The 25,914-nt window shown below is 44.5% G+C and overlaps 3 protein-coding genes across 4 annotated transcripts; 2 read left to right on the forward strand and 1 right to left on the reverse strand.

Annotated features, from left to right (window-relative positions):
- Positions 1-4,573: 4,573 nt before the first annotated feature.
- LOC138982215 (COMM domain-containing protein 10-like) lies at positions 4,574-13,626 on the reverse strand. 2 transcript variants are annotated; one of them, XM_070355452.1, is made up of 8 exons: positions 13,501-13,626; positions 13,173-13,263; positions 12,581-12,691; positions 11,896-11,967; positions 10,902-10,985; positions 6,851-6,961; positions 5,694-5,753; positions 4,574-5,389 (listed from the first exon to the last, which is right to left on the reverse strand). In XM_070355452.1, exons 1-8 carry the CDS (start codon positions 13,527-13,529, stop codon positions 5,351-5,353), a joined length of 597 nt encoding a protein of 198 aa, XP_070211553.1. In that variant the 5' UTR covers positions 13,530-13,626; the 3' UTR covers positions 4,574-5,350. The 2 variants fall into 2 exon arrangements, with proteins under 2 accessions (XP_070211553.1, XP_070211545.1); XM_070355444.1 differs by lacking the exon at positions 13,501-13,626 and having other exon boundaries at positions 13,173-13,310.
- Positions 13,560-25,014, forward strand: LOC138982205 (GPN-loop GTPase 2-like). The gene is made up of 6 exons (XM_070355432.1): positions 13,560-13,658; positions 14,974-15,134; positions 15,431-15,608; positions 22,124-22,414; positions 22,965-23,063; positions 23,569-25,014. The coding sequence occupies exons 2-6, from the start codon at positions 14,992-14,994 to the stop codon at positions 23,767-23,769; spliced, it is 912 nt and encodes a 303-aa protein (XP_070211533.1). The 5' UTR covers positions 13,560-13,658; positions 14,974-14,991; the 3' UTR covers positions 23,770-25,014.
- On the forward strand, positions 15,802-21,751 carry LOC138982147 (uncharacterized). Its single transcript, XM_070355370.1, has 2 exons — positions 15,802-17,354; positions 21,062-21,751. The coding sequence occupies exons 1-2, from the start codon at positions 16,143-16,145 to the stop codon at positions 21,386-21,388; spliced, it is 1,539 nt and encodes a 512-aa protein (XP_070211471.1). The 5' UTR covers positions 15,802-16,142; the 3' UTR covers positions 21,389-21,751.
- Positions 25,015-25,914: the final 900 nt, after the last annotated feature.

Here is a 25,914-nt window from a genome sequence, read left to right on the forward strand (position 1 = left end):
CTATACTCTCTGCATCCTGCCTCCTCCTCTTCCTCTCTTGCCCTCCCCTCTCCTGTCACATATACTCGCTATCTTCTTTCTCCTCCTCCTCCTTCTGCTCATCCTCCTCTTCTTCTTCCTCCTTCTCGTCCTCCTATTCTTCCTCTTCCTCTCTTGTCCTCTCTACTCTCTAACCCCTTCCCTTCCTCCCCCTCTCGCCCTGTCCTCTTTTGTCCTCTCTTCTCTCTGTACTCCTCCTCCTCCTCCTCCTCCTCCCTTGCCCTCTCTACTCTCTAACCCCCTTCCCTTCCTCCCCCTCTCGCCCTGTCCTCTTTTGTCCTCTCTTCTCTCTGTACTCCTCCTCCTCCTCCTCCTCCTCCTCCTCCTCTCTTACCCTCTCTATTACATATCCTCCCTTCCTCTTTCCTCACCTCCTCGTTGTTCGTCTCTTGCCCTCGGTGTCTGAAGAAGAAGAAGAGATTAATGGCAGTGCAGGAGTTAATGAAGCGAGCGACCCAGTGTTGACAACATCGTCCGATCATCATCCATCACCGTGTGTGTGATCGCTCTGCATCTCTTTCTGCCTTCTTTCTCTGGCACCAACAAAGAAAACAATACAATCCTTTTCCCTTCTGTCCCGGCGTGTTTTTTGTTGTTTTTTAAAAATTATTTTTTGGGTTGGGTTTATCTTTCTTTTCTTTCTTTCGGTGAGTTTTGTGAGTGTTAACCTCCATTCCAAATAGATTGGGGGAAAACATGTAAGACAAGGAGGGCTCACTGAATTCTTTTCAGCGACCAGCATTTTAGAGGAGACTCAAGTAAAGTTCAGATGGAAAACGACCGAAGTTCCTACTGCTTCAATGATTCTTCGTTTAACTTTCAGATGAGAAAAGACCAAGAGTCCCACTGCTTCGATGATTCTTCGCCACACATGGCTCTTCTGGACACTCTTGCCTCAGTAATGGTTTGCCCCAAAATTGCCCTGCGTTTGATCGTTAAAACCGCCATAAACTAACTGCCTGTGCTTGAAACTAACACATGATGCTCGTCCTGACAGCAAGGCCAGCTCACAGTCATAGGCCCCACTTCCAGAAATAATATCTCTGCGTCATTTCTTTTATTCGTCATCACGCTTCCGCCCCCCCCCCCTCCCCCCCCCCCCTCCCCCCCCCCCCCCTTCTCCCTATTTTTTCCTTTAAAAATATCGTTTTTCCTTCTTTACGGATCATTTTTCTCCTTTTTTTCTCTTTTTTTTTGGTTTTTTTTGGGGTTTTTTTTTGGGGGGGGGAGGGGGTTCCATGGCTTGTGCCACGGTTGACTCCAACTCATCATTTTTGCCCTCTTCCTCTTGGTTCTGTAACTCACCCCCAGTAACTTCCGGCCACTCACAACGGCCAAAACGGACTTGATTAACGAACACCCACTTTGTTCTCATTTCCTGCCTCTATGAACACACCATTTCTGCGCCCTCAATTGTTCAATGGGGTCCCAGGAATAAAGGGTTCCTTTTGGCCACCAGTCCCGCCGGTTTGAGAATTTCCGTTCTGACTTCTCTGATGTCATCCTTCACCGCTGTCCATTCTCAAGAGCGTGCACACACAAAATAGAGAGAAGAGGGGTGGGGTGGGGGTTAAGGGGACGAGTTATTGTTGGCTAGCTGAGATGAGGACAAAGAAGAGCCGGGGAGAGAGAGAGAGAGAGAGAGAGAGAGAGAGAGCGAGAGAGAGAGAGAGAGAGAGAGAGAAAGAGAGAGAGAAGAGAGTAAGAGAGAGAGAGAGAACGAGAGAGAGGGGGGTCGGCGTTGCAGCCCGAGGAAAACGTTTTTCAATACATGACTATGACTAAGAGAGAGACAAACAGACAGCCTGACAGACAGAGACGGAGAGACTGACAGGCAGAGAAAGAGAGACTGACAGACAGAGGGGTTTGAACGAGACAGAGGCAAAGAGTTTAATCGGCTCACTGCCCACCCACCCCCACCCCCTCCGAAAAAATGTATGTAAATCCGAGAAGAAACAAGTGAGAGACTGAAAGACACAGTACGGACAGACAGGGAGACGGAAACACAGAGACAGACTGACATAAAGACAGACAGACAGACTACGACAGAGAAATCCGATACGCATGCAGACCCTTATCTCCAAATAAACAATGGACGGTGTCATACTCGAATGCAGCTTGTCACAGATTTGACACTAGACCATCAGCAATAATGCCCCTTGGCGACTTATAAAAAGCATTGTGTGTTTACGGAAGCACCCTGATGAGAGTGAGGTCAGGCTGCATGTATGCGAAAAAGCATGATTAGTGCACGTCACCTTTGTGATAGTGTGTAAAATAAACATAGAAACCTGGAATACAGGAACCAGTGGAGAGCTGAGGGTGGAACGGGAGAAGTTAGGCAGAGAGAGAAAGGGGGGGGGGTGAGAGAGAGGGAAAAAGAGGGACTGGAAAGAGAGACTGAGAGAATGAGTGAGATAGAGAGATGGGCAGACAGACAGAGAGACATAGACGGACTGAGACAGAGGCACAGAGAGAGAGGGGGGAGGAGAGAGAGAGGGGGGGGGGGAGATGGCTTTGTCAGACAAAGAAGCGGACAGAGATGGTGATGAATGATAACTCAAGTTATTGTGTAGGCTAACCTGATTACGCTGTTGCTGCTGCTACTGATGGTGACGACGGCGACCACTCAGTATTTCTTTTTCCTTAAATGCATGCCGAAAATACAAAGACATACGCGGGAGAAACGGAGAGCGAGACCGGAGGAGTGGGGGAGTGGGGGAGAGACACACAGAGAGAGACGACAGAGAGAGAGAAAGACAGACAGACAGACATAGAGACAGAGAGAGAGAGAGAGAGAGAGAGAGAGAGAGAGAGAGAGAGAGAGAGACACACACACACACACACACACACACACACACTCACACAGCGAATCAATACTGACAGACAAAAGGAGTGAAATTGAGACAGCACGGACATGGCGGATAGAGACAGAGACTTGGAGACTAACCTTCCGCCAAAACACACACACACATACACACACATACACACACACACACACCAGTCACTCCGCCAAAAAATTCACTGTGACCGTGTGTTTAATCTTCTACCGCCGCTAATGTGCACGACCTTTGTAGGGGCGAGCAATTTGTCCCTTGTCCAGAATCACGGTTCCAGAGTCTTGGGGGACATCAGTGTTGATCATCCTGTCTCCGCCCTTTCCCCCCTCCCGCGATCTGTGCCGATACGCCCTCCACAGTCCTCCCCTCACCCGTCGGCGAACCTCTGCTTCTCTTCACTTCCCCCAAGTTTAAGACATGAGGCTTCATTACAGACTGGTGGTACCAGCCGTTTGGAATCCGTCTGTTCGAGAGAGAGAGAGAGAGTGTGTGTGTGTGTGTGTGTGTGTGACGGTGTGTGTGTGCCAGTCAGTGTGCGTGTGGTGTATGTCAGTTTGTGGATGCGCTGACATGCCATTTGAGTGTGCGCGTGAGCGTACATATGATATGAGTGACTAATCATGTTCAGTCGCTAGAAAGATAACGAAGGAATAGTTTATGAAACTAAGCGCAGCAAACGGAGTAAAGATTTTTAGGAGGTTATGACATTTTCTTGTTGATCTTCTCTCACTATTCGGAGTGTATGAGTGCTCACATCGAAAATTTGTCAAATGAGATTTGAGAGTATTGTTTAGCATGGGCGCTCTTTGGATGCTGGTGACTTTTAACAAAAGGTACACAAAGCGTGAGCCTCTTGTTCATGTACTAAGATTGTAGTCACAGTGATTCTTACTTCTATAGGAACTCTTTTAAACTCTTTGAATTAGAGCCTGAGTGTCTACAATAAGCGTATCAGTGACTGATGAAACAAGTAAGCACACACACACACATACACACGCGCGCGCGCACACACACACACAATGTGTACCACTGCACTAAATATAAAATGTGTGTTTTTCTCATGTTACCTGCACGTCACGAAGGCACGTTTGTTTTGCCACCACTATTCTTTGACTTGACCGAAGCAATTAGTATTCTATAATTAAAGAGGTGTGAACAGAAAACGCCATCAGACAAGCATGTCACACTATCTCGTCCCAGACGTGATTTCCCATGAGCCTGCCATGGTCAACTTATTTATGGTCTTTCTCTCCTGTGTGCTGAAGCTCACATGTTTTCCGAACGTGCGTGCAAGCAGACCGAATCTTAGTGATTTGTTCAGTGTTTGCAGGCTTGCATTCTGCTCTGTGTGTGTGTGTGTGTGTGTGTGTGTTTGAGACATATAATCGGAGAGAGAACGCATGTATGAATGTTCCTGTATGGGTGTGTGCTAACTTGTTTGTAAACCGACAGTGTGTGCAAACGTGTGCTTGTGGGATTACATGAAGGTGTGTGTGCAGGGGTGTGCCTTTGTGTGTGTGTGTGTGTGTGTGTGAGAGAGAGAGAGAGAGAGAGAGAGAGAGAGAGAGAGAGAGAGAGAGAGAGAGAGAGAGAGAGAGAGAGAGAGAGAGAGAGAGAGGATGTATACATAAATGCAAAATCAAGATGAAAAACAACAACTACAAACACAGAAAATATGACATGGGAGTGTTGGCAACATTTTAAAAAATCACCTCTTTATTGACACATAAAACACTGACGGACATTCACTATTAGATTTCATACATTTACATGACATATGCCTAATGAATCATTTGAGTTAAACAGTTTGTGGCCCCTCACATCACTTAAGATTATTTACAATAAAGTCTAAAGAAGCAGACTCGACTAACAGACTTCCATGACACACACACACGCACTCAAACAAACACAACACACACACACACACACACACACACACACACAAACACATGCTCGCAAGACAAAATGTGGCTGATTCAGCTGACGCTGAGAAACACATTGTTCTTCTTAAAGCTAAACGACCTGCCGAGGCCGAGCACCAATGGCAATGCAAAATGACATTCCTAGCTATGATGCTTCAATTCAGGTAACATGGACATAACTGATGAACCATCAGCTTCATAAATGAGCTTGTACATTGGAAGAAACAATGCTTTAAAACTGACACTTGCCTTAGACTCTCTGATCACAGTTCTTTATTTGCCCAAATTGGTAAACAGAAATCTTGTATTCAAACAACTTTAAGCTTGAAAGTTTTCCAACACTTTTGCTTTAGTCTGCCATACTTTGCATGGCTGTTAAAACTAGTGTTTTGGCATGAACAATTATTCCAGCAGACAGCTAGACAATAGCAGCTTAAACTGAATTTTTGACTTTAAGTTCCTTAGTACAAATTATCAAGGCTGCCTTTTCATTTCTTTAACTACCTACCAGGCTTACAAACCATAAAAACATGTTTTTTAACCGCAACTTCAGCTCAAGGAATCCAACTGTTTTTGGATAGCCTCCAACTGAAAAACAGAAACATGACTGTATGAGACACAACGTTCTTCAAATCTTGTAAACTACTAGATTTGGACAGGGTGATGGTGGTTTATGTAAAAGAAAGACAGAGATATAAACAAATAGAGAAAGAAGAACAGACAGAGAGAGGACGGTGTGTGTGTCGGTACAGGGGGGGGTGTGTGAGTGTGTGTGAAGAGTTATTTTGAAGAGTATTGGGAAACTTAATAAGCATCAACCAAGGTATTCAAACAAGAATATGTGGTAACAAAGAGAAAGTCAGACAGAAAAATAAGACGAAGAAGTTCAAACCTGGTTATAGAATCCATAAAGTTCATCATGTGTAAATTCCATTCTGATTTTCTCCTTTTCCTAAAACACAAAACATAAACTTGTCAACATCCAGAATGAAAAAAATAACAAGTTACAGGTGATCTCAGGGCGACACTTTGCGTTTCAGGATGCAATCCAAGGGCAATAACCTTCGCTACATTTACAACTGTGAATCTGTAACTCGTGGATTTACATCCCCTCTCAACCCTTTGCAGCCTTAGTAATCACAGAGACATACATATCTATGTCTCTAACATTTATGTTCCACCATCACAAGCTCAATCTCACCAGCCTTTTATTGACAAATGTTGCTTTACCTTCAGCCATTAATTAAAACATACATGCAGTGGAAGACCACTGCTCCTATTCACAAGGAAATTGAATAGCCTTTTCCCCCTATAGGTTTGCGCGTAGCATGAACGCCACCCATTTGTATTGTTCAATTTACATGCATTTTTCATATTGCATTAAAACTGTCTTGTCCTAGATAGGGATTTGCGAGCCTGAGGATAAGAAGTCCCCAATATTAGTACTGAGTAATTTATATGGAGAAGACATCCTTGCTTCAAATCTAGTCTCACCAAAGTTCAGACATCTATATCTTCAGCAGGAACTATATGAGTCAACTCAAGGGTCACCACTAATTTAAGGCAATGTGAGGCACTAAAATTACCAAAACTTAAACTTGGAGAATACATGGAATAACTTAGTTTTTGGGGGTAGTTTTTAAAGTGACTTATAAAAAGAAATGAAAAATGTGTGAATACTAAAAGACATAGACTGCCGTTGCTATGGAAACTGGCATAAACAGCGCCATATTGGATTTCTAGGAAACGGTTTCACAGCAACATCATACATCAGAAATGCATAATATTTGGCACAAAGATGCACATGACTTATATCTACAATCAAATAAAACGATTTTTTTTACTAAAGACTACAGTTGAATTTTAATTAATTTTTGAAATAAGGATTAATGAATATGCGGTAAGAAATTCATTAATCCTTATTTCAAAAACTAGCTAAAGAGAGTTACTGATCTAAAGATCCACGCTGAGGCCTAGCTCATCAACTGATCAAACCACGCAGAAGCTCTAAATTTAGACTAGAGATGCACACAAGCAGTCAATACCTACCCCTGAGTTTTCATCTCTAACTCCAAATTCAAACATGGCGTTTGGTTCTTTCATCTTTAACTTGGAGGCCTGGGCCAGTTGTAGATTCAGTCTCCAGTTCACCTCCTCCAGCTGTAAAAATATGAGCAGAGTACATTTACAGGAACATTATTCCTATAACTCTTATTATGCCATATATATAATATAAAACAGAGAGACAACTAGACAGAATATATATCACTCATGACAACAGACCAAACAAATAAAAAAATAAAAGAATTGAAATATAAAAGCATATGTGAGACGATGACTGTCTATTGCATTGTTGATGTTGCGCGCCTGTTGGGTTGTTTGGGGCTTTTGCACTAATAAGACGCGTGGCAATGTATGATCACGTGAGACCGCGAGACTCGAGAAAGAGCTCAGCAGTCGAGCGGAAACCTTTGTGAAGTAAACACCAAGAACTGACTTCGCTTGCTCGACTCCCTTTTATTGCGTGTGACCAGTTTGACTGAGAAGCATTCAACAACCACCCGAACATAGAACAACAACACCACAAATGGCGTCGTCAAGTTGAGTGTGGGTAAAGCAGAGGGGGTGGACAAGATTTTCCACGTATTGAGGGAACATTTTTCGGGGGTTGGGTCCTCTCATGAAATTCTGGGACAGTTGTATGGTAGAGGGCAACGCGCAGATGAAGATGTTCGTGAGTTTTCGTTCGGACTTAGAGATTTACAAGAGAAAGTGCTTGCACTTAAGACATCAGTTTTCCCCAACCCGGATGAGGCTATTAGAGATCAGTTTATAGCTGGAGTCCGAGATACGATCCTGAGGAGAGAGTTAAAGAAAACCGTACAAGAAAAGAAGGGCATGACTTTCGTTGATGTGAGGCAAATCGCCTTACAGTGGAGCATGAATGCACCCCCCTCCCCAACCCCAGTAGTAGAGGCATTTAGGGTAGACGCAGGGCAGGCACCGGACTCCGTCCACCAGGAATGTAGAGTGTGTGTGATGAATAAAAAGTGATTTATGGAGGACATACTTAGTTTTGGTGAAAATGGTGCTCCATATAATTTGTGTTGTTTTTGTAAAGGTGACAGTAAACGGCTGTCACGGTGTGTTATTGGTGCTTTGGTATGAAATGTGTGCTATGTCGTGTGCAAAATGAGAAGATGGGAGGATGGTTTTTCATCAGCATGGCACGGTGGCATTGTTTCTGTTTGGTACAGATGAAGGATATATTTGTAACCATTAATTGGTAGCTTTCGCTATTGTAGTGGATATTGCAAATGGAAGGTCATTGTGCCGTGGTGGAGAGAGTGTCATCGTTTCTTGCATTCAGGTTGAGAATTTGAGAGAAGATGGGAGGATGGTTTTTCATCAGTATGGCACGGTGGCATTGTTTCTGTTTGGTACAGATGAAGGGGTAATCCTTAGAAAAGAATGCGTTCTTTTTGATAAATGGGATAAATTTGTAACCATTAATGGATAGCTTTCGCTACTATAGTGGGTATTGCAAATGGAAGTTCATTGTGCCGTGGTGGAGAGAGTGTCAGCGTTTCTGCATTCAGGTTGGGAATTTGGAATTCTAGCTGTTATGAATGAGAAAGATTGTGCAATCCAAGATGTGTAGTCAATTCTGCTTTATTGGAAATTGCATACTTGCCGTGTTGATTGAATTGCTGTTTTTCTGCTTTGCATCTCAAGAGAAAAGAAAAGTTTGGATATAGCATGTAAATGTGTGATTAGTAATGTTTAGTGTACGCTGAGAGACTGAAAATTGCAAATGTTAGTTGTTGGTGAGTTTGCGTCTGAGAGAAACGTTTTTGTTTATGTGTGGTGTTTTCATATGATGAAAGGGAAGTAACTTTTTTGGGGGTACTTGTATAATGATGAAAGGAAGACATTTGAGAAGAAGAAAAGAACATGACTAATGAAAACACTGTGTTTGTTCAAAATTTTTATGGCAAATAGTTGTAGAGATTATTTGGTCCTTTAGGACAAAGGAATAATGGATACATTTTTAAGATCAATTTTATACCGGATTCTTTGTTTTGTTTTTTTCTTTCTGGAAATTGGTTGTGCTTGTCTGATTTGTCAATGGTGAAGCAACATGGTGTGATCAAAGGGAGATAACCTGTTAGTGTTTTGTTGTGCATTGTGTTGTTTTGGACTGAACTTGTTTCAGTTTATGTTTTTGTGTTTTTTCAAGATTTGCTGCTGCAATGAAATTCAATGCGTAGTCAAGGCTACGTTGTTTTGTGATTGCAGTTTAATTTTGATTGTATGTTTTTGTGTTTTTTCAAGATTTGCTGCTGCAATTAAATCAGTGCGTAGTCAAGGCTACATTATTTTGTGATTGCAGTTTAATTTTGATGGGATGTATTTGTGTTTGTTTTAAGATTTGCTGCTGCAATTGAGTCAATGCGTAGTCAAGGCTACATTGTTTTGTGATTGCAGTTTAATTTTGATTGTAGGTTTTTGTGTTTTTTCAAGATTTGCTGCTGCAATTAAGTCAATGCGTAGTCAAGGCTACATTGTTTTGTGATTGCAGTTTAATTTTGATTGTATGTTTTTGTGTTTCTCCAAGATTTGCTGCTGCAATGAAATCAATGCGTAGTCAAGGCTACATTGTTTTGTGATTGCAGTTTAGTTTTGATGAGATGTTTTTGTTTGTTTCTCCAAGATTTGATGCTGCAATGAAATCAATGCGTAGTCAAGGCTACATTGTTTTGTGATTGCAGTTTAGTTTTGATGAGATGTTTTTGTTTGTTTCTCCAAGATTTGGTGCTGCAATGAAATCAATGCGTAGTCAAGGCTACATTGTTTATTTGCAGTTTAGTTTTGATGAGATGTTTTTGTTTGTTTTTTCCAAGATTTGATGCTGCAATGAAATCAGTGCGTAGTCAAGGCTACATTGTTTTGTGATTGCAGTTTAATTTTGATGGTATGTTCAAGACACTCTTAGGTGTGCTTGGGTGTTTTTGTATGCAGGGAAAAGATAAAGAAAAAGTTGCTGCCATAGGACAAATTTCGGACATGTACATTATTTCCTGAAATTTTTTTTATTATATTTTTTTGTTGTGGTGTATATTCGTTGTTTTTGGGTGGTTGTAACGAAAAGGGTGAATGTATTTGGCCACGACGGACATTTTAGAGAGTAACTTTTTAGCCTAAACGAAAGGCTTAAATGAAATTGACTGGGGATCTTTTTCGCAACTTGGGTTTCAGTGTGATGGTTTTCAGTGTGTAGATATGTTGTCATTTGGCACCCTATGTTTTGGCGAGTGTTGTGCACAGTTTATATTTTTGGATATAGTATGGCTTCCCATTGATGCACCTTACGATTTGTCTGTGTGGTTTTGCCTTACGTTTTGTCTTTAAGAATTGTTTGTGCAAATTGACTTATAATATTTTGTCGTTGATGACACTTGGTCAACGGCGGGACGCCGTTGCATGTCCCGGGGGGTGTATGTGAGACGATGACTGTCTATTGCATTGTTGATGTTGCGCGCCTGTTGGGTTGTTTGGGGCTTTTGCACTAATAAGACGCGTGGCAATGTATGATCACGTGAGACCGCGAGACTCGAGAAAGAGCTCAGCAGTCGAGCGGAAACCTTTGTGAAGTAAACACCAAGAACTGACTTCGCTTGCTCGACTCCCTTTTATTGCGTGTGACCAGTTTGACTGAGAAGCATTCAACAACCACCCGAACATAGAACAACAACACCACACATATTACAAAAAAAATTACAAGCTTCAAAATAAACGAGTTAATACCTTTTTAAACTTGACAAATAGACAAGCACACTATGGATTCCTTTGATCACATTCCACCAATTAGCAACAGTTACAGTGGAACCCCCCTTTTTTAAGACCTCAAAAAATCTGAGAAATTCAGGTCAAAAGGAGGGAATCTTCAAATGAAGCTAAAATTTAAAGAGGTTTTGAAAGGTACACCTGAAAATCAAGGTCTTGAAAGGGGGTATGTCTTCATTGAGTGGGTCTTAAACAGGGGGAGGGAGTTCCACTGTACTTTTATCATACAACCTAGATATATATAATGTCTTACTTGCTTGGGATGAACAGTGCGCTGACGAAGCTTGCTGATAGTCTCTTTAGCATTGGATGCCCATGCTTCCACTATCGGTTTCACCTGCAACAGAGACAAGACTGTGTCATATACCACAAGTAGTACATCCAGTAGTATCAGCAAACAAAGGCAATCACATTCTGATCATCATCGCTCAACGGCTATTGCCAGTTATCTCTCTGACCGGACGCTAAATTCCTACGCGAATCTATCAAAACAAGAATACAGAGTTATCTCCCATTATGTTGTTCACGAGCAGTGTTCGCGAGACGAAAATGATTGCAGATTGGCCGACTGACAGTGATCTCCGTTCTGTTCTTCACAGTTATGAGAAAGACATCGTTCTAAGGTCAAAACAAGTCGAAATTTTGGGACTGCTGCCGGAAGGAGACCGTCATATATGGTTGCATCACTGTCAAAAAATCGTCTGCTCCAGCGAGCGCGAAAACCAAACGGTTGATTATCACGTGACACTTTTGCCATATTTAGAGTTGTTTGCACAGTAAATACAGCCGCGAAAAATAGCTCGCTTGAAACTGTCTTACATATCAATTCTTTTGTAATTTAAAAATTACACAACACCATGAAAAATCATTATCGACGATTGCGAATCTGCTTACATCCATAACACATTACGAAAAGATCTAAATATATGTAAAAAAAAAAATCGATTTCCTCGCCAGACAAGAAAAACCAAGGCATCCTGTCAGGGATAGAATGAGCCGAACTCATTTTGACCTGAGTTCAGGATGAGGTAATCACTGTAATTCTCAAGACAGAAAGGTCAGCCCCCCTCTCTCTCTCTCTCTCTCTCTCTCTCTCTCTCTCCCTCTCCCTCTCCCTCTCTCTCTTTCTCTCTCCCTCTCTCTCTCACACACACACACACACACACACACACGCACATGCACACACGCTACCACGCATGCACACACACATGCACACACGCACACACACACACACAATGAACACAAACCTTATCATCATCTAGTTCAAGCTGTTGTAACTGTTGAGATAAGACCTGGGGTTTCGCGGCATGATAGGCTGCCTGTAAACAAAAGTAACAAATATTTGAGCTCAAGGAAACATGAAAAAAAGAAACAATAACAATGCTGCAACAACTAAAAATACATAAATGTACTAACGAGTATGTATATCATCTGCCCAATTTCCCTGGTATTTGTTCTCATATTAATGTCTCACTGCATGATCCTAATTTGCATCAGTACATCTCATAATTTCACAAATATTTCAGCTACCAATATAAAATGCAATCCCATTGTCCGGGGTAAACCAAAGACTACTTGGTGAAACTTTTGAAGAAATAGCTTTCACATGTGACCGCCTCAACTTTCAATAAAACGCACAAATGACGTCATCAAGCAACACGGAGAAAATGTGTTTCAAGCAAATGCCCTCAAAATGTCGCTATTAATTTTCATAACAATCCGTTGGGTAGTTTTTGAGAAATGCTTTTTACAGACAGACACACTGTACACGCAAGTAGGGAGACAACTAAACCTCCCCTTCAACCTGGTTAATCATTCAGTCAAGTATAAAACAGTGAATGTAAAAACAAGGTCTTGAATTAATGAATGGCAGAAGTCTCAAATTGGGGGTCTTAAAAAGGGGGGGGGAGGGGGTTCCACTGTATTAATTACCTGTTGCAGAACAAACTCCAGAGTCTCAATGACAAGTTCCAAGTCAGCACCTCCCATTCCTAATGCGGCTTGAAGTTTTTCTTCTTCTTCATCAGAAAACGTTCGTTCTTCCTGGAAAACGAGTGTTTCTCAAGTGAATAGTTCATTGTGCTCTTATTTTTCTGCAGATAACTCTAATCTTTAAGGTCATTGCCAAGTGAAGCATAGTCTGATTTCTAATGGTAGAATTTATAGTACATGTATCATATTAATTTAGGTTCAAATGGCCAACATCCATGGGTGGATATATATGCGTGTGTGTGTGTGTATGTGTGCCCATGGGTGTGTGTTATATGTGTTTGTGTATGTGTGTCACTGTGTGCATGCACATTGTGTGTGTGTTTGTGTGTGTGTGTGTGTGTGTGTGTGTATTTGTTTTACGGTGTGTGTGTTGTGTCCGTGTGCTGGGGTGTTTGTGTCTTTTGGTCTTTCTATGATTCTGTGTTGCTGTGCGTGTCTCTGTGTGTCTGTGTCTGCCTAGATGTATGTGACTGAGGGCATGCAAGTATGCAGGAATATAACATTAACAAAATATTAAAAGCCTTTCACCAACCTTGATGTGGATTTTCTGTAAAATACGTGACAGAAGAAGTGGGAACTTCGCTGTAGCTAGATCATTAATCAAGGCCACTGCCTTCTTGATACTGCACGTAGAAAACAGGAGGAAAATACTCATAAAATGCACACATACGGCCTTTCACAAATCAGAAGCAAGTGTCGGTGTCACCGGTTTGACACTGAATGTCAATGCAACCCACTTATATTTTGCAGTAATCTATGCGATAAAATAAGTAACTGGAAGCAAGATATTTCATCTCGACAAATACTATGCTAAAGCAAAAAATTAACGTGAAGTTTACACCAGGAAAACGCCCACTTACTTCGCTGTCGCTGTGAACATCGCCGCCATCTTGTTTACATGTGACGGCTTTTACGAGAGTGATTTCCCTTGTAAAATGTCGGCGCCCATGGGTGCCTGAGATTCTGTGGACACTGGAGTTTGTGTATAGCTGGGCAATCTCTGTTGTTTGACAGTAAGGTACAGTATGACATTCTTATTTCTTTAATAATCTTGAACTTTAGCGTGTTAAATTCATAGCTCATAATTCAGAGGCATTTAAGTCCACAAATTTGTAGAACCTGCACTTGTAATCATAACAAGTCATTTTAGATCCCTTTGAAGTTACGGAATGAACTCCGATGAACTGTACGAATGCATAAATTATGAGCGGGGCAAGGAAAACAACTCTTTCGTGTAAATGATGTCCCATGGTTGACAACGTACGCCATTTTCGGTGCATTTTCGTCGATTGAACAACCAAATTAATTCATTATGCTTAAGTTTGGAGCTCAATCCGTCAGTTAATTTCACGACAAATGTTCTTTAGCTTGCTTACATGGACTTGTATCAAAAATAAGTAAAGAATGTCACTGGATTCTGAGCTATGAATTTAACACGCTAAAGTTCAAGATTACCGTCCTTTGGCATTTAAAACAGTCTTGCTGACAAAGGGAAACACAGTAACTAGTAAGGTAATGTTGGGGTGATTCCTTGGCAGAATTACTGTCACACTCACAATCTTATGCAGTTGCCAAAACTATATGCACTCCGAGTGTATACAGTATCGATGAGTCTGTATACACTCCGACAATGAAAAGCTCTGTTACAAATTTGTAGCCAATGAAATACCCCTAACAAGTGGTTAGGAAGAAGCCAATGAAAAATCAATCTGACGTATGGACTTCCGCTATCTCGGAGTGTCCAGGGTTGGCAAATAATGTACATTCACATAGTATACAACCGTTTCTAGGTCGATACAAGTGTGTTCCAAACTCAGACAATAAACTGCCGTGAAGCATCATTTTGTGTGTGTGTTTGTTTTTGTCTGTGTTTGTTCCCAGCGTACTTTGAAACCATGAATCTAAAGTGAAGCGTACCTTCGCAAAATGGCGTTGAATGACGCTCCAAGTGTTATGCGGTTCAGTGTGTGGTCTTTTAAGTTCACCCCGAAACTGTAATCTACGTTAACAGCAAAGCCCGTGCAGCATCTGCCATCAGATTGTTTTCGTTTCTTTGTAAATTGTACTCTTATAATCAACTGCTCTGCGTTCCTATCGCAAAGTGTTTTTGAATGGCAAATTCGCTTCGCGGCCGGAAGTTAACGCCTGAGTGTATACAAGATTCTGACCCCTGTATACACTCCGAGTGCGTATAGCCAGTGCGAAGGCAGTTATACTTATAGGGCTGTATATTTTCAGATAAAACTGAACTTTTGTTCTCCGAGTCTTAGAACAATACTGTCTTCTTGCTTTCTTATACAACTGCCTCCTAACATATTTAGTTTGTGTTTCAGGAAATCAGAACATTGAAGATGCCATTTGGACAAATAGTTATTGGACCACCGGGGTCTGGCAAGACAACCTACTGTGCTGGAATGGCCCAGTTCCTGGAAACCTTTGGCCGTAGTGTTGCTGTCATCAACCTTGATCCTGCCAACGATGCTCTGCCCTACAGGTGTGATTGATTGATGGATTGATGCAAAACTAAGTGTGATAAGGCAGTCCTTTTAATTGAGCCCGAAGTCGACTTATCGCAAAGAGAAAAAATGTAAGTTTTACGCCCTCACGGCAAAGCCATTAGGGGCATGTTACACGGGAAAACCCGGCTTTGTATGAAAATAAAAAATAAAAATGCGGGGGGGGGGGGATGATTTAGACAGCTGGCTGCTAGAGGAGACCTGAAATGGGGTAGGGACCGGGTTGGGTTAATTGGACGTGTTGTTTACTGTGTTTGCGATTTTTTTTTTACAGATGTGATGTGGACATTTCTGACCTGATCACAGTGGACGACGTGATGACTCACCTAAACCTGGGTCCCAACGGAGGCCTCATTTACTGCATGGAATACCTGGAGAAAAACCTGGACTGGCTCAGACAGAAACTGGCACCACTAAAAGACAAGTATCTCATCTTTGACTTCCCTGGACAGGTATGTAGAGCTGTGGCAGAAGAGCTTTGCATACATATATATATATGTGCCAGCCTGAAGTGTTTGTAAGTCTGATTAAATTACATATTCCTACTCCGAATCACATGTAGCAGTTGACTCAGTCTAAAGTGCTAGGTCTGAAAAGGCTACCCGTCTAAGGGGAGCAACCCCAACTAAAAAAGTGTAAACGTAGCTATGGTAATGACGACGCACCCAGGGAGTTACCTCCCCTCCTGCGTACTACGTCACTACTGCTACTGACCACGTGACCCCTATCATTCGACACTTCAGCTTTCTAGGGAGCAGGTCGTGAATTTTTTGGCTCTAGTGGAAGTTCGCTGTTTGGTGTTTGCTTAGACACCCACCGGCACCCACACCCGTCTCCTCACCCGCTGCACTGGTAGTTGGTGAGCTCGTTCCTTTACTTGTATCGAACGTAATTTTTCAGTTGCTACTTGAAATTTTCGGCCACGTGTTGGTCACGTATTTTGTGGTAGCCATTTTGGAATTTTGTGTCTCCATTTTGTTGTCAGCATGTCTGACGGAGACAAAAAGCGCGAGCGCGGCAAGGCTGATGCGAAGGGGAAAATTAAACCCAAGTCTTCCACTTCTGTCCCTAAGCCTATTTTGGTTGTTGTTTCTGACGCGGCTAACAATGCTGTTATGACGGTTCCTATTTCTGCCCCAAATGACCAGCCGGTTGGGGGGCAGTCTAATCAACCTACGCGTACCGTTGTTTCTCGCTCGTCTTCTCTGCCTCTTGCAGATTCGACGTCGCTGGTTTCATCGTTGCTTTCTTCGCTGGTTCCCGAGCTTCGCACGTTGGTGAGAGAGGAGATGGTGCGTTCTCAGCCTTCGACTTCCGTTGTCCCGTCGATGGCTTCCTTTCCGCTTCCGGCTGTGACGCTGTCCTTGACCGAGGCGGTTGCTTCTGTGCCTTCTACCGCTGTGGTTGGCGACGCAAGTAAGTTGGGCTTGTCCGTAGGTCCTCGTGAGGCCGCTGGACGCTCCCTGCTGGGAAGCAGCCCTTTTCGGCGGGTTCACGACCCGCAAACCCCTGTTCGTTCTCACTTTGGCTTCACGGAAGACCATCGTGTCGATGAGCAATGGCGGCATTTGGTTCAGGCTTCGACGCTTCCGGCACTCGCCGGAAGTGTAGGTCCTCCGACGTACGCACCCGCTGGGGTCGTTTCCGGAGTCGACCAGCCGGTTCCGTCTGCTGCGCTTCCGGCACTCGCCGGAAGCATAGGTCCCCCGATGTACGCACCCGCCGGGGTCGTTTCCGGGGTTGACCGGACGTGGCCCTCTGGGCAATCGGCCTTCCGGCCGCCGTCCACAGTGTCTGCGCTTCCGCCTTTCGCGGTCGCGTCTGATACTTTTCCGGCTCAGACCGGATCTGCTGCTTCTTCCGCTTCCGCTTCCTCTCAGGTGGCGGTCGCGGGGGGGCATCACCAGCCCTTTGGGCAGGTGTCTCAGCCCTGGCCGGGGCAGTCAGCGCTTCCGTCTTCGGTTGTTGCTTCGACTGCGGTTCCGGTTCCGGCGGCTGTGGGCATGCCGTCCTCTTACTCTTTCCCTATTCAGGGCATGAGTTCGGATGGCATTGGAGTGGACGGGTTTCCGGTTTCCGGTTACGGTGTTCACCGCCCTTCTACCAGCAACGTGGACTTCGGTCCTTCGCCGGATGTTTCGGATATTCAGTCCGTCGCCAGCGAGGCTGCACGTGTTGGTTATCCGGAGAGACTCAAAGTGGCTCTTGAGGCCGCTGCTGAGGTCACTTCGAGATATTTCGCGGAAGGGGCTTCGGTCTCGTCGGCTGCCGCTTCGACGGCACCGTCCGCGATGGCTGATTTTCGCTCTGGGAAGGAGGATGACTCATACTTCCGGTTTTTGGAGTCTCCATCCATAGCCTTTCAGCTTTCTCAAGTTTTGGCCAAGCCATCTCCTTCCGGAAGCGGAATTCCTTCACTTCCGGTTCCGCTGCTTGTGCCTCACGGCTCAGTTCCGGAGCTGGCTCAGCAGTGGATGGCTTCGCCTTCTCAGGCTTCTGCATTCGCTCTGTCGTCTCACAAGCGGTTGGTTTTGCAGAAGTCTCCTAGGAACTTGTTGGATGCTTTCGCTCTCCCGCGTTCATCTTTGACAGTTCCTCCGGAGATGCTTGCCTTGTTGGCCAAGCCTATCAAGAAGGATGACGGCGTGCTCTTTTCTGAGAACACGCTGATTGCTTCTGAAGAGGCAGGGCGTCAACAGCTGGAGCTTGCCTCCATTGCTGAGACTCTCATTCGGGCCCTCTCTCGTGCCCTCACTGATTCGCTGAATCCGTTCTCTCTCAGCGAGGATCAGGATGCGGATGACGTCTCCACTTTGTTGGCCGCTCTTGCGAGGGTCAATGAAGAACAGATGAGACTTTCTGCTGTGCACTATGCGCACTCTGTTATGTGTCGTCGGGATCTCTTCCTGTCACACTCTCAGTTTTCGGATCAGGCGACCAAGGACACTTTGCGTGCCTCACCGGTCTTGGAGGGTTCCCTCTTTGGGCATCTCGTTTTTGATGCCCGAAGACAGGAAATTCAGGCTAACAGGGACCAGCAGTTCTCTGACTTTTCCCTGCACAGCCTTAAGCAGTCCAAGCAGTCTCAGCCTTCTCAGCCGAAGCAGGCTAAGGTTGCTGGCCCTCCCAAACCGGCAGACAAGGGTCGGGGACGTTCCTCTTCTCGGGGCTCGAGAAGACGACCGTCTTCCGGCAGGGGGAGAGGCGGCTCTGGAAGCAAGCCTCACCCCCAATGAAGTGCTCCCGATCTCCCCCCCACCCCGCCCTCCACTCTGGTGATGGCGGGGGGCCCTTCCCGGGCACTTTCCCACTGGCTCGTGTCTGTACAGAGTCAATGGATCGTGGGGGTCGTGAGGTCGGGCTTCCGTCTTCTCTGGAAAGATGGCAAGGCACCTCTGGTCAGGCGTCCGCCGGCGTTCAGGCCTCCCTCCTCGCAGGAAGCCATTTCCGTCCTTCGGTCGGAAATAGACTCCCTGGTGCAGAAGGGCGCAGTGGAGAAAGTCCTCGACCACAGTTCCCCTGGGTTTTACGGACGGCTTTTCGCCGTCCCCAAAGCCTCAGGGGCATGGCGTCCTGTCTTGGACCTGTCGTTCCTCAATACCTTTTTGAGGGAGATAAGGTTCAAGATGGAGACGCCAGCGTCGGTCAGGGACTCTCTCCGCCCGGGAGATTGGGCGACTTCCATCGACCTGACGGATGCATACTTCCATATTCTTATGCATCCAGCCGACCGGAAATGGCTTCGTTTCCGGTGGGCAAGTCAGGTTTACCAGTTTCGCGCCCTTCCTTTTGGCCTGTCTCTCGCCCCTTGGGTCTTCACCATGGTCGTGAGACAGGTCTGCGCGCTGGTGAGGTCGCGGGGTGTCCGGCTACGTGCCTACCTGGACGATTGGCTCATCCTGAGTCAGAGTCAGGCGGGGTGCGAGCAGGATACCCAATCGGTTCTTCGGGAGGCCAACTTGTTTGGCTTCTCGATCAACCGATCAAAGTCGGAGCTGACACCGTGTCAGACGTTCACCTACTTGGGAATGTCTTTCGACACGGTGGCTTGGACTGTTCAGCCCTCTCAGAAGAGGGTGGACAAGCTCCAGGCGTGCATACGCTCCACTTTGCCTCTCCCGAGGGCCTCCCTGCGGACTTTGGCCTCCATCTTAGGGCAGATGGAGTCCATGGCTCTCCTGGTCCCCTTGGGGAGGGTCCACAAACGTCCCTTTCAGCTGGCGCTGAAGCCGTTCGTGGACTCTCCCACGGTGGATTGGAATGCCCTCATCCCTCTCCAGGGATGGTTCCAATCCGCTACCCTTCCGTGGCTGGACACGGAGTGGGTGTGCAGGGGCGTGCCGATAGCCCTTCCTGCCCCAGATTTGGACCTGTTCACGGACGCGTCCTTGATGGGGTGGGGGGCTCACACAGACCAGCTGACTGCGTCAGGTCTGTGGTCGGCAGATCAGAGGATGCAGCACATCAACTTGCTGGAGCTAGAAGCCGTGGCTCTAGCTCTGGACAAGTTCCGGCCCTCCCTTCAGGCCAAGCATGTTCGTCTGTTTACAGACAACACGACAGTGGCAGCTTACATCAACAAGCAGGGAGGGTCGCGGTCTCCGTCGCTTTCGGTCAGGGCCTGCGAGATCCTGATTTGGTGTTCAGAGCATCAAATCAGGCTTTCGGCCAGGTACCTGCCCGGAAGCTTGAACACTCTGGCGGACGCGCTCAGCCGCTCCGACAGAGTGCTTCAAACAGAGTGGACCATCACTCACGGAGCGCTGGATCGTCTCTGGTCTCTTGTGCAGAAACCTCAGGTGGACCTTTTTGCCACCAGGTTCTCGAAGAGACTACCAGTGTTCGTCTCACCATTCCCGGATCCCGAGGCGTGGGAGACGAACGCGATGGACATTTCCTGGTCAGGCCTGGAGGCTTACGCGTTCCCGCCATTCCAGTTACTCACACGAGTTCTCAGGAAGGCGGAGCAGGAGGGCCCGTCCCTCCTGCTGATCGCTCCTCTTTGGCCGTCTCAGCCGTGGTTCCCGGACCTGCTGAGACTCGCCCAGGGCCCTCCCATTCCTCTCGCTCTCACGCGAGGAGAACTGGTACAGCCTCACACCGGCAGCCTCCACGCAGAGCCTCAGATGCTGAATCTTCACGCGTGGAGGTTGTGCGGTCTTCTCTGAGGCGCAAAGGGGCATCAGATCTGACCATGGACCTGGTAGGACGCTCGCACAGAGCATCTACCTCGTCCGTTTATGAGTCACATTGGAGGGCCTGGGTTACCTGGTGTCACGAGCATCGGCTGGATGCTACGGCGCCCCGCACGATGCATGTGGCGAACCATCTTGCTTTCATGTCCTCTCAGGGAGCTTCTGCTGCCTCGTTGAAAGTAAGAAGATCGGCCATCTCGGCGACCCTACGCCAGATAGGTCGCTCTATAGATGTTAGTGGCGTGATCGCGGGGGTCATCAAGGGCGCTTCCCTTGCTGACGTCAAGTCTCGTACGCCCGTTCCTAAGTGGGATCTCTTATTGGTCATGGAGTTTCTGCGTTCAGCGGATTTTGAACCTCTCAGAGATGCCAGTTTTGCGAATCTTACACGCAAGTCCCTTTTCCTTTTGCTGCTAGCATCGGCACGAAGGGGCAGTGAGATCCACGCTCTTTCCGGTAAGTCGGAAGACATTTCCTTTGAATCAGATGGGTCCGTTACTTTGCGGTTTCGACCTGAGTTTCTTGCGAAAAACCAGGCTCCCGAGCGAGCTTCTCCTTTGGTTCATGTCAGGCCTTTGTCCACTATTCTGGCTCCGAATGATCCAGACTTAGTAAATTGCCCTGTTAGAGCCCTTCGCATCTACCTTGCCCGTGCTCAGTCTCTTAGATCCGCAGCTCAAAAGCTTTTGTTTATTTCTCTCAATACGGAGAGACATAAGGATATTACTAAGACGACTCTGGCCCGGTGGGTGTCGGCGCTCATTAAGCATGCTTACGAGTGGAGCCGCCGCAATGAAGGGGGGACACAGCCTGTCCTTCCTCTGGAATCAGCTCGGGCTCACGAGACGCGAGCTTGGGCCTCCTCCTTGGCCGTGTTACGATCAAGAAGACTGGAGGAGGTGCTCCACACCGCATACTGGCGTTCCGAGGATGTCTTCATGAATTTTTACCTGCGTGACATCTCGGCTCTTCGCCAGGATGGATCTAGAGCTTTGCCTGCCATGGTGGCAGGAGGTCAGCTCTTGACAAGGATTTGAGAGTGAGTTTGAACTTTTTCTTTCCCACCGCCTTGTTGTTTCAATCTGCTACATGTGATTCGGAGTAGGAATATGTAATTTAATCGAAAATTTTATTGTAAATTTTCATTTAATAAATATACCTACCCGAATCACATATCGTAGTCCCTCCCACCTACCCCGCTTATGATTGGGAGATTTTATTCTTCGAGTCGAATGATAGGGGTCACGTGGTCAGTAGCAGTAGTGACGTAGTACGCAGGAGGGGAGGTAACTCCCTGGGTGCGTCGTCATTACCATAGCTACGTTTACACTTTTTTAGTTGGGGTTGCTCCCCTTAGACGGGTAGCCTTTTCAGACCTAGCACTTTAGACTGAGTCAACTGCTACATGTGATTCGGGTAGGTATATTTATTAAATGAAAATTTACAATAAAATTTTCGAGTTACCCTCCCTCTTGCGTGTGTTCAGTTCAGTCTCTACTTCGATCCACGTGTGTGTATGTGTTACATGTTTATAACAGAATTGGTATTGAAATGATGAGTCATGAGAACTGTTGAAAGATAGTATTGTGTGTTGCTGTTTTAAAAACAACTATGTTTTGGTAACATGTTTTTGGTTGTATTGATATATACATATCAACATTAAATTCATTCAAGACTCTTACTTTCAGCAAATGCTCACAAGTGGACTCTATAACGTATTCCTTACCACAAATACATTACAATTAATGACCAAGTTCGACACTTGTTTTTAGGTGGAGCTCTACACACATCACAACTCAGTGCGCAACGTTGTTCAGCAGCTTCAGACTGTGGACGATTATCGCTTGGTGGCAGTTCACCTCGTGGATTCCCACTACTGCAGTGATCCAGGAAAATTTGTTGCCATCCTGCTTACCTCCCTTGCCACAATGCTTCAGGTGGAGTTGCCTCACATGAACCTCCTGTCCAAGGCAGACCTGATAGAGAAGCATGGTAAACTTCACTTTGGTGTGGATTTCTACACAGAGGTTCTGGATCTGTCCTATCTCTTGGAACATTTACAGGTATGTCCCGTCATATCATTTTATATTTTTGCAAATATTAAAGATAAAGTGTAAGCAGATAAATTTCTGCCATTTCTGCAAAAACAGTCACTGTGGTAAATACATTTTTTTATACGCATCCCGAGACTGTTTTCCATTCCTTTTCATCTGTTTTACAATGTGCTATTACTAATCCTTCCTTGAACTTTTAGAAGTTCAGCTTGAAGTGGGAGTCAGTGAGTACAGTCAAGTTTATTTACAGTTTTGTCAACTTTGACCACAGGTTTCTCCAATCAGAAGATTGAGTCAACAATGCCCATAGATATGGCCACATATGGTCAACCATTAGAGCTTTTTTGTCAAAGGTTTGGTTTATCTTTAGACAATTTATTTCATGTAGTTTCCAGGACATGTGCAAAACAGCAAACTGTTATAAAAGCAATTCTGATCAGGATACAGTGTTTTGCCATTGTACCACAACCAAACATGGTGCAGGCAGGTAAACCATCAGCAATTACTTTGCCACTGACTTGATTCATTTATTACAACTTCTTTCTTATTTGTCAACCAGGGTGATCCAATCTTTGCAAAATACAAACGTCTGAACGAGGCCCTGGTGGGAGTGGTTGAAGACTATAGTCTTGTCAGCTTTACTGCGCTCAGTGTTCATGTAAGTGAAAGTGCCTCATATCTCTCTCTCTCTCTCTCTCTCTCTCTCTTTCTGTTCTAAAAACAATTTTTTGTGAGACAGCTGTCATTGAAGTGGTCACATTGCATTCAGTGAAAAGAAAGGCAGTTATGTCCCTTGCACTGTTGCTTTATTCTATTGTCTCCCAGCACGCTCACCGTGATGCCTTTTGGATCCCAGGACTTTTGGGTGAATAGATAAGTAAATGGATAGATGAAGAAGCAAATAGATGAATAAATAAGTGAATGAATAAATGCATAAGATTATGATTCACATACAGATTGACAAAGGGAAAGGGGACACGCTGAGTAACATTTATTAGGAAGTACTTTGTAGTGTGTTTGTGTCTGTCTGTGTTGTCCACAAGTGCTTGTATATGTAACGAAGATCAAATGCAGTGTTTATTCCTCTAACAAAACTAGACTATATACAAGCTGTTGTGATATCATACTGTAATACTGTTTCTGATCTTTGCTTTTTTGCTCAGAACAAGGAATCCATGCTGCGTGTGAAGAACTTAGCTGACAAAGCCAACGGCTACATATTTGGGAAGGAAGAAGAACGAACCATGGAATCTCTCATGTCCTGCGCCATGGGGGCCGAGTTTGAATATTCGAAGATCCAAGACATCAGAGAAAAGTACACTGAAGTGGACGCTCAGATTGAGATGAATGACGAAGATTCCTGATAAAGTGTGTAATTATTGATGGGTGGGGAGTAACCATGCTGTCTGTGCTATGTAAGAGTGCATGACATTTCCATTGATTCTTTACACATGCTGCAGCCGCCTTAAAGTTAAACAGAAACACTCTGAACCTTTAGAGCAGGATTGTGTGTGCTTACCCTCGACAAGCAAGTTTGTGACTTGTCAAAGTTAGTTCAACTCAGCTGAAACGTCCTCATTTTTGGCTCACGTAAGTGTAGCCTATGCGATGCTAACTTTTGTCTGTCTGTGCGTGCGTGCGTGCGTATGTATGTGTGTATGTCTGTGGTAGAAACTTTAATATTTGAAGACGTCATATTACATTGACGTCACATTATGACGTACGAGGGTTAGACGATGGAATTTCTGAAAGTCTCGGTGATTGTTATTTTGAGCGGGCCGAGACTAGTTTGGCAGTCGTGTCCATGTAAGTAGGCTACATGCAGACAGACAGATCTAGATCTAGTGTCTCGCTTTCTTGCACAGTTTCACCTATGCTCTTTCTCTGTGTCTGTGTCTGTGTGTACTGTGTGTCTGTATGTGTGATGGAGTGATTGAGTTTGTGTTACTGTTTGTCGATTTCTTACGTGAGCCTTGAAGGCTTCGCCTCTTGTTTGCTGTTGTAACTTAAAAGGGGGCAACTGTGAAGAAAAGCTTGGTAAGAAATATCTGCATTAACATTTGGGTAATTGTTTACCATGAATATTAGAGGATCTGTGACACAATTCTTAGGGAGAAATAATCAATAATGTTATAGTGTGAAAGTATGGCTGTGATTCATGCCTCTGTGTGTATGTATGTTTGCTTGCTTGCATGTGTGAATATTACTTATTAGAGAGAGAGAGAGAGAGAGAGAGAGAGAGAGAGTTTGTTGATACTTTCAATAGGTTTTGTTGTTTTTTACTGAATAAAACTACGTGGAAAAAATAATCAAAGACTGCGAAACTGTCTTCTTGTTTCTGTCACCCTTGCATACATTCACACATCTGAAGTTAAAAAATATTTTATTGGCCAAAAATGTCTATTCAGTAAACAAGAAAATGTGTACATAAAATATTCCAACCAGCATTTCTTTCTGTACATCACAGCAATGTTCACAAAAGGCATTATGATCTGCAGAAGGCAAAAATGATCACCCTGTATGAGATCAAATGGACGGAATGATGCGTAATACTTTGGTGCGTGCATTATCTACAGGGTACATTTGTTTATGTAACATACAGAGAAATAGCCCGCAGCAAAAATGTCTAAAATGTTAACCTTTTTTCTTCTTTTTTTGCGCAATGAAAGATACTGATGTATGTACACACTTTCTCTTCTAAACTCAAATTTAAAGGGAACAGATTTATTTGTTTATCATTGGAAGCATAACTGGTTCCAAACCAAATGAAAGGATCAATGCAAGTTCTATTTTTACAATAAAAACGCCATCAAATCAGAATGGAAACCATGCACTTTTTCAAAGTGTGTCAAAACATTGATTTATCAGGTCACTGCACGTTCAGAACTAAATGTTAATATTTCTACTGCTGATGTTTTATCATGGAATGTCAACAATGTGATTTATGCAATGGCATTCTACTGCTAATAAAAAATGTAAGCACTACATGCGCTATTGGTTAAACAAATGTAACATACAAAAAGTAAACATTTAAATAGATTTATAAAAGTAACAAAGACACTTGCAGACAAACAAAAAGATACATCACTTTCCTGAAATACCAAATGTAAATATATGGAGACCGCAAGGAAACAAATAATTAAATAGGCTGATCAAATGTGAACATGATACCATCATATTCAAATGCATAACAATGGAATACAAGTACTGTAATGTGCATCAGATAATCCAACCAATATAGATTATGCAGCTGTTTTGTGACAAGAACTAACACAGGCAAAAAAGTGTTAATAACCATTGTGCACAAGACATATTAAACGGCATATATACGAGACAATTTAGGTACTTCTTAAACTTTCTTTCTTTCTTTATTTGGTGTTTAACGTCGTTTTCAACCGTTGAAGGTTATATCGCGACGGGGGGAGGGGGGGGGGGGGGGGGGGGGGGGAATTGATAGAGCCACTTGTCAATTGTTTCTTGTTCACAAAAGCACTAATCAAAAACTTGCT

Source organism: Littorina saxatilis, linkage group LG1 (assembly GCF_037325665.1).
Source record: "Littorina saxatilis isolate snail1 linkage group LG1, US_GU_Lsax_2.0, whole genome shotgun sequence".
Taxonomy (NCBI): Eukaryota; Metazoa; Mollusca; class Gastropoda; order Littorinimorpha; family Littorinidae; genus Littorina; species Littorina saxatilis.